The sequence below is a fragment of the Oncorhynchus keta genome, unplaced genomic scaffold, assembly GCF_023373465.1.
Source record: "Oncorhynchus keta strain PuntledgeMale-10-30-2019 unplaced genomic scaffold, Oket_V2 Un_scaffold_3664_pilon_pilon, whole genome shotgun sequence".
Lineage (NCBI taxonomy): Eukaryota > Metazoa > Chordata > Actinopteri > Salmoniformes > Salmonidae > Oncorhynchus > Oncorhynchus keta.
Genome location: NW_026290923.1, coordinates 456945 through 470000, shown reverse-complemented (window position 1 = coordinate 470000; position 13056 = coordinate 456945). Strand labels below are relative to the sequence as shown.

General features: G+C 48.1%; 1 protein-coding gene across 2 annotated transcripts in view; it reads right to left on the bottom strand.

Moving 5' to 3' along the window:
• c1qa (complement component 1, q subcomponent, A chain) overlaps nt 1-11012 on the bottom strand; it is a 21850-nt gene extending 10838 nt beyond the window's left edge. The window contains exons 1-2 of one of the 2 annotated variants that reach the window (XM_052516036.1): nt 10900-11012; nt 9645-9815 (exon numbers count right to left, since the gene is read on the bottom strand). In XM_052516036.1, the coding sequence (XP_052371996.1) occupies nt 9645-9815; nt 10900-10918 (190 nt within the window). In that variant the 5' untranslated portion in view covers nt 10919-11012. Of the gene's footprint in view, nt 1-9644; nt 9816-9953; nt 10314-10899 lie in introns of those variants that run through there. The other variant, XM_052516037.1, reaches the window with a different exon arrangement.
• Nucleotides 11013-13056: the final 2044 nt, after the last annotated feature.

Sequence of the window (13056 nt, the reverse complement as noted above, 5' to 3'; positions counted from 1 at the left end):
CCAGACTATAACAGACCCTGACCACCAGACTATAACAGACCCTGACCAGACTATAACAGACCCTGACCACCAGACTATAACAGACCCTGACCACCAGACTATAACAGACCCTGACCACCAGACTATAACAGACCCTGACCACCAGACTATAACAGACCCTGACCAGACTATAACAGACCCTGACCACCAGACTATAACAGACCCTGACCACCAGACTATAACAGACCCTGACCACCCTGACCACCAGACTATAACAGACCCTGACCAGACTGTAACAGACCCTGACCACCAGACTATAACAGACCCTGACCACCAGACTATAACAGACCCTGACCAGACTATAACAGACCCTGACCACCAGACTATAACAGACCCTGACCAGACCCTGAGACTATAACAGACCCTGACCAGACTATAACAGACCCTGACCAGACTATAACAGACCCCTGACCAGACTATAACAGACCCTGACCAGACTATAACAGACTATAACAGACCCTGACCAGACTATAACAGACCCTGACCAGACTATAACAGACCCTGACCACCAGACTATAACAGACCCTGACCAGACTATAACAGACCCTGACCAGACTATAACAGACCCTGACCAGACTATAACAGACCCTGACCAGACTATAACAGACCCTGACCAGACTATAACAGACCCTGACCACCAGACTATAACAGACCCTGACCAGACTATAACAGACCCTGACCAGACTATAACAGACCCTGACCAGACTATAACAGACCCTGACCAGACTATAACAGACCCTGACCACCAGACTATAACAGACCCTGACCAGACTATAACAGACCCTGACCACCAGACTATAACAGACCCTGACCAGACTATAACAGACCCTGACCACCAGACTATAACAGACCCTGACTATAACAGCCCCTGACCACCAGACTATAACAGACCCTGACCAGACTATAACAGACCCTGACCACCAGACTATAACAGACCCTGACCACCAGACTATAACAGACCCTGACCACCAGACTATAACAGACCCTGACCAGACCAGACCCTGACCACCAGACTATAACAGACCCTGACCAGACTATAACAGACCCTGACCACCAGACTATAACAGACCCTGACCACCAGACTATAACAGACCCTGACCAGACTATAACAGACCCTGACTATAACAGACCCTGACCACCAGACTATAACAGACCCTGACCAGACTATAACAGACCCTGACCACCAGACTATAACAGACCCTGACCAGACTATAACAGACCCTGACCACCAGACTATAACAGACCCTGACCAGACTATAACAGACCCTGACCAGACTATAACAGACCCTGACCACCAGACTATAACAGACCCTGACCAGACTATAACAGACCCTGACCACCAGACTATAACAGACCCTGACCACCAGACTATAACAGACCCTGACCACCAGACTATAACAGACCCTGACCAGACCCTGAGACTATAACAGACCCTGACCAGACTATAACAGACCCTGACCAGACTATAACAGACCCTGACCACCAGACTATAACAGACCCTGACCAGACTATAACAGACCCTGACCAGACTATAACAGACCCTGACCAGACTATAACAGACCCTGACCAGACTATAACAGACCCTGACCAGACCAGACCCTGAGACTATAACAGACCCTGACCACCAGACTATAACAGACCCTGACCACCAGACTATAACAGACCCTGACCAGACTATAACAGACCCTGACCAGACTATAACAGACCCTGACCAGACTATAACAGACCCTGACCACCAGACTATAACAGACCCTGACCACCAGACTATAACAGACCCTGACCAGACTATAACAGACCCTGACCACCAGACTATAACAGACCCTGACCAGACTATAACAGACCCCAGACCACCAGACTATAACAGACCCTGACCATAACAGACCCTATAACAGACTATAACAGACCCTGACCACCAGACTATAACAGACCCTGACCACCAGACTATAACAGACCCTGACCAGACTATAACAGACCCTGACCAGACTATAACAGACCCTGACCAGACTATAACAGACCCTGACCACCAGACTATAACAGACCCTGACCACCAGACTATAACAGACCCTGACCACCAGACTATAACAGACCCTGACCAGACTATAACAGACCCTGACCACCAGACTATAACAGACCCTGACCCTGACCAGACTATAACAGACCCTGACCACCAGACTGACCCTGACCAGACTATAACAGACCCTGACCAGACTATAACAGACCCTGACCACCAGACTATAACAGACCCTGACCACCAGACTATAACAGACCCTGACCACCAGACTATAACAGACCCTGACCAGACTATAACAGACCCTGACCAGACTATAACAGACCCTGACTGACTATAACAGACCCTGAGACTATAACAGACCCTGACCACCAGACTATAACAGACCCTGACCACCAGACTATAACAGACCCTGACCACCAGACTATAACAGACCCTGACCACCAGACTATAACAGACCCTGACCAGACTATAACAGACCCTGACCAGACTATAACAGACCCTGGACCACCAGACTATAACAGACCCTGACCACCAGACTAGACCACCAGACTATAACAGACCCTGACCACCAGACTATAACAGACCCTGACCACCAGACTATAACAGACCCTGACCACCAGACTATAACAGACCCTGACCACCAGACTATAACAGACCCTGACCAGACTATAACAGACCCTGACCACCAGACTATAACAGACCCTGACCAAACCAGACTATAACAGACCCTGACCACCAGACTATAACAGACCCTGACCAGACTATAACAGACCCTGACCACCAGACTATAACAGACCCTGACCACAGACCCTGACCACCAGACTATAACAGACCCTGACCAGACTATAACAGACCCTGACCACCAGACCCTATAACAGACCCTGACCAGACTATAACAGACCCTGACCACCAGACTATAACAGACCCTGACCACCCCTGAGACTATAACAGACCCTGACCACCAGACTATAACAGACCCTGACCACCAGACTATAACAGACCCTGAGACTATAACAGACCCTGACCAGACTATAACAGACCCTGACCAGACTATAACAGACCCTGACCACCAGACTATAACAGACCCTGACCACCAGACTATAACAGACCCTGACCACCAGACTATAACAGACCCTGACCACCAGACTATAACAGACCCTGACCAGACTATAACAGACCCTGACCACCAGACTATAACAGACCCTGACCCTGACCAGACTATAACAGACCCTGACCACCAGACTATAACAGACCCTGACCACCAGACTATAACAGACCCTGACCACCAGACTATAACAGACCCTGACCAGACTATAACAGACCCTGACCACCAGACTATAACAGACCCTATAACAGACCCTGACCACCAGACTATAACAGACCCTGAACCAGACTATAACAGACCCTGACCACCAGACTATAACAGACCCTGACCACCAGACTATAACAGACCCTGACCACTATAACAGACCCTGACCACCAGACTATAACAGACCCTGACCACCAGACTATAACAGACCCTGACCACCAGACTATAACAGACCCTGACCACCAGACTATAACAGACCCTGACCACCAGACTATAACAGACCCTGACCACTATAACAGACCCTGACCAGACTATAACAGACCCTGACCAGACTATAACAGACCCTGACCAGACTATAACAGACCCTGACCACCAGACTATAACAGACCCTGACCACCAGACTATAACAGACCCTGACCACCAGACTATAACAGACCCTGACCACCAGACTATAACAGACCCTGACCACCAGACTATAACAGACCCTGACCACCAGACTATAACAGACCCTGACCACCAGACTATAACAGACCCTGACCACCAGACTATAACAGACCCTGACCAGACTATAGACAGACCCTGACCACCAGCCTATAACAGACCCTGACCAGACTATAACAGACCCTGACCAGACTATAACAGACCCTGACCACCAGACTATAACAGACCCTGACCACCAGACTATAACAGACCCTGACCAGACTATAACAGACCCTGACCACCCAGACTATAACAGACCCTGACCACCAGACTATAACAGACCCTGACCACCAGACTATAACAGACCCTGACCACCAGACTATACTATAACAGACCCTGACCACCAGACTATAACAGACCCTGACCACCAGACTATAACAGACCCTGACCAGACTATAACAGACCCTGACCAGACTATAACAGACCCTGACCACCAGACTATAACAGACCCTGACCACCAGACTATAACAGACCCTGACCACCAGACTATAACAGACCCTGACCACCAGACTATAACAGACCCTGACCACCAGACTATAACAGACCCTGACCAGACTATAACAGACCCTGACCACCAGACTATAACAGACCCTGACCACCAGACTATAACAGACCCTGACCACCAGACTATAACAGACCCTGACCACCAGACTATAACAGACCCTGACCAGACTATAGCAGACCCTGACCAGACTATAACAGACCCTGACCACCAGACTATAACAGACCCTGAACAGACTATAACAGACCCTGACCACCAGACTATAACAGACCCTGACCACCAGACTATAACAGACCCTGACCACCAGACTATAACAGACCCTGACCACCAGACTATAACAGACCCTGACCACCAGACTATAACAGACCCTGACCACCAGACTATAACAGACCCTGACCACCAGACTATAACAGACCCTGACCACCAGACTATAACAGACCCTGACCAGACTATAACAGACCCTGACCAGACTATAACAGACCCTGACCAGACTATAACAGACCCTGACCAGACTATAACAGACCCTGACCACCAGACTATAACAGACCCTGACCAGACTATAACAGACCCTGACCACCAGACTATAACAGACCCTGACCACCAGACTATAACAGACCCTGACCACCAGACTATAACAGACCCTGACCACCAGACTATAACAGACCCTGACCAGACTATAACAGACCCTGACCACCAGACTATAACAGACCCTGACCAGACTATAACAGACCCTGACCAGACTATAACAGACCCTGACCACCAGACTATAACAGACCCTGACCAGACTATAACAGACCCTGACCACCAGACTATAACAGACCCTGACCACTAGACTATAACAGACCCTGACCACCAGACTATAACAGACCCTGACCACCAGACTATAACAGACCCTGACCAGACTATAACAGACCCTGACCAGACTATAACAGACCCTGACCACCAGACTATAACAGACCCTGACCACCAGACTATAACAGACCCTGACCACCAGACTATAACAGACCCTGACCACCAGACTATAACAGACCCTGACCAGACTATAACAGACCCTGACCAGACTATAACAGACCCTGACCAGACTATAACAGACCCTGACCACCAGACTATAACAGACCCTGACCACCAGACTATAACAGACCCTGACCACCAGACTATAACAGACCCTGACCAGACTATAACAGACCCTGACCACCAGACTATAACAGACCCTGACCACCAGACTATAACAGACCCTGACCAGACTATAACAGACCCTGACCACCAGACTATAACAGACCCTGACCAGACTATAACAGACCCTGACCAGACTATAACAGACCCTGACCAGACTATAACAGACCCTGACCACCAGACTATAACAGACCCTGACCACCAGACTATAACAGACTCTGACCACCAGACTGTAACAGACTCTGACCACCAGACTATAACAGACCCTGACCACCAGACTATAACAGACCCTGACCAGACTATAACAGACCCTGACCAGACTATAACAGACCCTGACCACCAGACTATAACAGACCCTGACCAGACTATAACAGACCCTGACCAGACTATAACAGACCCTGACCACCAGACCATAACAGACCATTACCACCAGACTATAACAGACCCTGACCAGACTATAACAGACCCTGACCACCAGACTATAACAGACCCTGACCAGACTATAACAGACCCTGACCAGACTATAACAGACCCTGACCAGACTATAACAGACCCTGACCACCAGGCTATAACAGACCCTGACCACCAGACTATAACAGACCCTGACCACCAGACTATAACAGACCCTGACCAGACTATAACAGACCCTGACCACCAGACTATAACAGACCCTGACCACCAGACTATAACAGACCCTGACCAGACTATAACAGACCCTGACCACCAGACTATAACAGACACTGACCACCAGACTATAACAGACCCTGACCACCAGACTATAACAGACCCTGACCAGACTATAACAGACCCTGACCAGACTATAACAGACCCTGACCAGACTATAACAGACCCTGACCACCAGACTATAACAGACCCTGACCACCAGACTATAACAGACACTGACCACCAGACTATAACAGACCCTGACCACCAGACTATAACAGACCCTGACCAGACTATAACAGACCCTGACCACCAGACTATAACAGACCCTGACCACCAGACTATAACAGACTCTGACCACCAGACTATAACAGACCCTGACCACCAGACTATAACAGACCCTGACCACCAGACTATAACAGACCCTGACCACCAGACTATAACAGACCCTGACCACCAGACTATAACAGACCCTGACCAGACTATAACAGACCCTGACCACCAGACTATAACAGACCCTGACCAGACTATAACAGACACTGACCACCAGACTATAACAGACCCTGACCAGACTATAACAGACCCTGACCAGACTATAACAGACCCTGACCAGACTATAACAGACCCTGACCACCAGACTATAACAGACCCTGACCAGACTATAACAGACCCTGACCACCAGACTATAACAGACCCTGACCACCAGACCATAACAGACCATTACCACCAGACTATAACAGACCCTGACCAGACTATAACAGACCCTGACCACCAGACTATAACAGACCCTGACCAGACTATAACAGACCCTGACCAGACTATAACAGACCCTGACCAGACTATAACAGACCCTGACCACCAGGCTATAACAGACCCTGACCACCAGACTATAACAGACCCTGACCACCAGACTATAACAGACCCTGACCACCAGACTATAACAGACCCTGACCAGACTATAACAGACCCTGACCACCAGACTATAACAGACCCTGACCACCAGACTATAACAGACCCTGACCACCAGACTATAACAGACCCTGACCAGACTATAACAGACCCTGACCACCAGACTATAACAGACCCTGACCACCAGACTATAACAGACCCTGACCAGACTATAACAGACCCTGACCACCAGACTATAACAGACCCTGACCAGACTATAACAGACCCTGACCAGACTATAACAGACCCTGACCAGACTATAACAGACACTGACCACCAGACTATAACAGACCCTGACCAGACCAGACCCTGACCACCAGACTATAACAGACCCTGACCAGACTATAACAGACCCTGACCACCAGACTATAACAGACCCTGACCACCAGACTATAACAGACCCTGACCAGACTATAACAGACCCTGACCACCAGACTATAACAGACCCTGACCACAGACTATAACAGACCCTGACCACCAGACTATAACAGACCCTGACCACCAGACTATAACAGACCCTGACCACCAGACTATAACAGACCCTGACCAGACTATAACAGACCCTGACCACCACTATAACAGACCCTGACCAGACTATAACAGACCCTGACCAGACTATAACAGACCCTGACCACCCAGACTATAACAGACCCTGACCACCAGACTATAACAGACCCTGACCACCAGACTATAACAGACCCTGACCACCAGACTATAACAGACCCTGACCAGACTATAACAGACCCTGACCAGACTATAACAGACCCTGACCAGACTATAACAGACCCTGACCACCAGACTATAACAGACCCTGACCACCAGACTATAACAGACCCTGACCACCAGACTATAACAGACCCTGACCACCCCTGAGACCCTGACCACCAGACTATAACAGACCCTGACCACCAGACTATAACAGACCCTGACCACCAGACTATAACAGACCCTGACCAGACTATAACAGACCCTATAACAGACCACCAGACTATAACAGACCCCCCAGACTGACCAGACTATAACAGACCCTGACCACCAGACTATAACAGACCCTGACCAGACTATAACAGACCCTGACCAGACTATAACAGACCCTGACCAGACTATAACAGACCCTGACCACCAGACTATAACAGACCCTGACCACCAGACTATAACAGACCCTGACCACCAGACTATAACAGACCCTGACCACCAGACTATAACAGACCCTGACCAGACTATAACAGACCCTGACCAGACTATAACAGACTCTGACCACCAGACTATAACAGACCCTGACCACCAGACTATAACAGACCCTGACCAGACTATAACAGACCCTGACCACCAGACTATAACAGACCCTGACCACCAGACTATAACAGACCCTGACCAGACTGTAACAGACCCTGACCAGACTATAACAGACCCTGACCATCACACTGTAACAGGCCCTGACCACCAGACTATAACAGACCATGACCAGACTATAACAGACCCTGACCATCACACTGTAACAGACCCTGACCAGAGGAGGAGGGAGAGGAGGAAGAGGAAGAGAGCAAGGGAGAGGAAGGAGAGGAAGAGAGACAAGGGAGAGGAAGGAGATGAAGCGAGAGAAGGGAGAGGAAGGAGATGAAGAGAGAGAAGGGAGAGGAAGGAGATGAAGAGAGACAAGGGAGAGAAAGGAGAGGAAGAGAGACAATGGAGAGGAAGGAGAGGAAGAAAGACAATGGAGAGGAAGGAGATGAAGAGAGAGAAGGGAGAGGAAGGAGATGAAGAGAGAGAAGGGAGAGGAAGGAGACGAAGAGAGACAAGGGAGAGGAAGGAGAGGAAGAAAGACAATGGAGAGGAAGGAGATGAAGAGAGAGAAGGGAGAGGAAGGAGATGAAGAGACAGTAGGGAGAGGAAGAGAGACAAGGGAGAGGAAGGAGATGAAGAGAAGGTAGGGAGAGGAAGGAGATGAAGAGAGACAAGGGAGAGGAAGGAGATGAGAGAGAAGGGAGAGGAAGGAGATGAAGAGAGAGAAGGGAGAGGAAGGAGAGGAGGGAGAGGAAGGAGATTAAGAGAGACAAGGAAGAGGAAGGAGAGGTGGGAGAGGAAGAGAGACAAGGGAGAGGAAGGAGAGGAAGAGAGACAAGGGAGAGGAAGAGAGACAAGGGAGAGGGGGAGAGGAAGAGAGAGAGACCAGGGAGAGGGGGGAGAGGAAGAGAGAGAAGGGAGAGGAGGGAGAGGAACAGAGAGAAGGGAGAGGAAGAGAAAGGCGGGAGAGACCCTGACCACACTAACCACACAGTCCTCTTTACTGACAGGTTATGTAACATGCTGTTTCTTCCTCTCCCCACCTCTTCCTCTCTCCCTCCTCTTCCTCTCTCCCTGTCTCCCTTATGTCCCTCCTCTCTCCTCCTCTCTCCTCCTCTCCCTCCTCCCTTCTCCCTTCTCCCTTCTCCCTTCTCCCTTCTCTCCCTCCCTCCTCTCCTTCCTCTCCCTCCTCTCCCTTCTTTATTTTCTCTCCAATCCCTCCACCTCTCTGTTACCTGGCTCTCCTTTTTCTCCCTTTGCTCCTTGTCGCCCATCCCGGCCTGGAGTTCCTTGCGCTCCTGGTGTTCCGTCCTGGACCAAGCATCCGTTCTGGCATCGCCCCAAGGAAAAGAGCACCGCCACACACACCGCAGACAGTGAAACCCCTGACATCATCCTCGGGAACCCTGAGAGGACAGGACGCAGAGACATGACATCATAGTGGGTCAAATATGACGTCATAGGAGAAATGACTCTAGAATACTTTCCCTCCATCCCAGACAACTCCAGATGACTGCTCAAGTTCTATTATTCCACCAACACACCTGAACCCAAAGGCTTGATGGTTAGTTGATTGGTTCACCCAAAGGCTTGATGGTTAGTTGATTGGTTCACCCAAAGGCTTGATGGTTAGTTGATTAGTTCACCCAAAGGCTTGATGGTTAGTTGATTGGTTCACCCAAAGGCTTGATGGTTAGTTGATTGGTTCACCCAAAGGCTTGATGGTTAGTTGATTGGTTCACCCAAAGGCTTGATGGTTAGTTGATTGGTTCACCCAAAGGCTTGATGGTTAGTTGATTGGTTCACCCAAAGGCTTGATGGTTAGTTGATTGGTTCACCCAAAGGCTTGATGGTTAGTTGATTGGATCACCCAAAGGCTTGATGGTTAGTTGATTGGATCACCCAAAGGCTTGATGGTTAGTTGATTGGATCACCCAAAGGCTTGATGGTGATATGCTGCTACTGGAATGGAACCAATATGTGTACTGGCTGGGAGAACAGATCTGGAAAACAGCTGTAGTGTTTCATGTTTCATTCAGATCCAGAATGGAACAGAAGTCTCTGAAGGTTCAGTTGGTTAGAACCCAAGAGGTTTCACAGGTTTCCCCCAAGAGGTTTCACATGTTCCCCCAAGAGGTTTCACGGGTTTCCCAACCCTCCCCTCGCACCCCCTCCCCCAAGAGGTTTCACAGGTCCCCCCCCCACCCCCACCCCCTCCTCCAAGAGGTTTCACAGGTTTCCAACCCCCTCCCCCAAGAGGTTTCACAGGTTTCCAACCCCCCTCCTCCTCTCCCCTCCCCTCCCCCAAGAGGTTTCACCGGACAGAGGAGAGAGTTGGGGAAACCTGGGTTAAAGCATGGAGCTGGTAACTCTTTCCACCTCTGATTCTCTTCTGCTCTCCAAAAAGACAAAAATCATCGACTAAACTCTATTACAAATAAATCTCTACATAACATGTCTATTTAATATGTGTAGATATGTGTCACTCACCAGTGTTTTTGATCAGCATAGAACAGGGACGTCTTGTCTGTCTGTTCCGTCTTTTTAGTTATGTTGAATAAAGTCCATCCTGCAGTTATTACATTGATCACACACACACACACACACACGCACGCACGCACGCACGCACGCACGCACGCACACACACACACACACACACACACACACACACACACACACACACACTGAAACACATGAGTCAGTAGCTTTATTTCCTCAAACTCTGTTTTGACTGTCTTTCTCTGTTGGTGGTTTTGATCCAAACATTAAAATCACTTCTTTCTGTAAAAACTGACAGTCATTCTGCTAAATAAGAACAGTAAAGCCTCCTTTACTGGCTCAAATAGCCGACCAATCAGCCTGTTGCTAACCCTTAGTAAACATTTTGAAAAAATGGTGTTTGATCAGATACAATGCTATATTACTGTAAACAAATTGACAACAGAATTTCAGCATGCTGATAGGGGAGGACATTCAACAAGCACAGCACTTACACAAACGACTGATGATTGGCTGAGAGAAATGTATAATAAAAAGATTGTGGGAGCTGTTTTGTTAGACCAGTGTGGCTTTTGACATTACATTATGCTGGAAAAACGTAGGTGTTATGGCTTTACTGCTATATTGTGGATAAAGAGTTGTCTAACAGAACACAGAGGGTGTTCTTTAATGGAAGCCTCTCCAACATAATCCAGGAAGAATTAGGAATTCCCCAGGGTAGCTGTCTAGGCCCCTTACTTTTTAAAAATCTTTACTAATGACATGCCATTGACTTTGAATGAAGCGGATGACTCAACACTGTACACGTCAGCTACAACAGAGAAATGACTGCAACACTTAACAAAGAGCTGCAGTTAGTTTCAGAACGGGTGGCAAGGAATACGTTTTTCCAAAACTAAAAGCATTGTATTTGGGACAAATCATTCACTAAACCCTAAACCTCAATGAAATCTGGTAATAAATAATGAAGAAATTGAGCACGTTGAGGTGACAAAATTGTTTGGAGTAACCCTTGGATTATAAACTGTCATGGTCAAAACATATTGATACAACAGTAGCCAAGATGGGGAGAAGTCTGTCCATAATAAAGAGCAGTCTGTTTAAACGACTAGCACACAGCTCAGACAGCCATACCCCACAAGACATTCCACCAGAGGTCGGTTTAAAGGACTAGCACACAGCTCAGACAGCCATCCCCCACAAATCAAATCAAATTTATTTGTCACATACACATGGTTAGCAGATGTTAATGTGAGTGTAGCAAAATGCTTGTGCTTCTAGTTCCGACAATGCAGTAATAACCAACAAGTAATCTAACTAACAATTCCAAAACTACTACCTTATATACACAAGTGTAAAGGGATAAAGAATATGTACATAAAGATATATGAATAAGTGATGGTACAGAGCGGCATAGGCAAGATACAGTAGATGGTATCGAGTACAGTATATACATATGAGAAGAGTAGTGTAGGGTATGTAAACAAAGTGGCATAGTTTAAAGTGGCTAGTGATACATGTATTACATAAAGATGCAGTAAATGATACAGAGTACAGTATATACGTATGCATATGAGATGGATAATTACATTTACATTTAAGTCATTTAGCAGACGCTCTTATCCAGAGCGACTTACAAATTGGTGCATAATGTAGGGTATGTAAACATTATATTAAGTAGCATTGTTTAAAGTGGCTAGTGATATATTTTACATCAATTTCCATCAATTCCCATTATTAAAGTGGCTGGAGTTGAGTCAGTGTGTTGGCAGCAGCCACTCAATGTTAGTGGTGGCTGTTTAACAGTCTGATGGCCTTGAGATAGAAGCTGTTTTTCAGTCTCTCAGTCCCGGCTTTGATGCACCTGTACTGACCTCGCCTTCTGGATGATAGCGGGGTGAACAGGCAGTGGCTCGGGTGGTTGTTGTCCTTGATGATCTTTATGGCCTACCGGGGTAGTTTGCCCCCGGTGATGCGTTGTGCAGACCTCACTACCCTCTGGAGAGCCTTACGGTTGAGGGCGGAGCAGTTGCCGTACCAGGCGGTGATACAGCCCGACAGGATGCTTTCGATTGTGCTTCTGTAGAAGTTTGTGAGTGTTTTTGGTGACAAGCCGAATTTCTTCAGCCTCCTGAGGTTGAAGAGGCG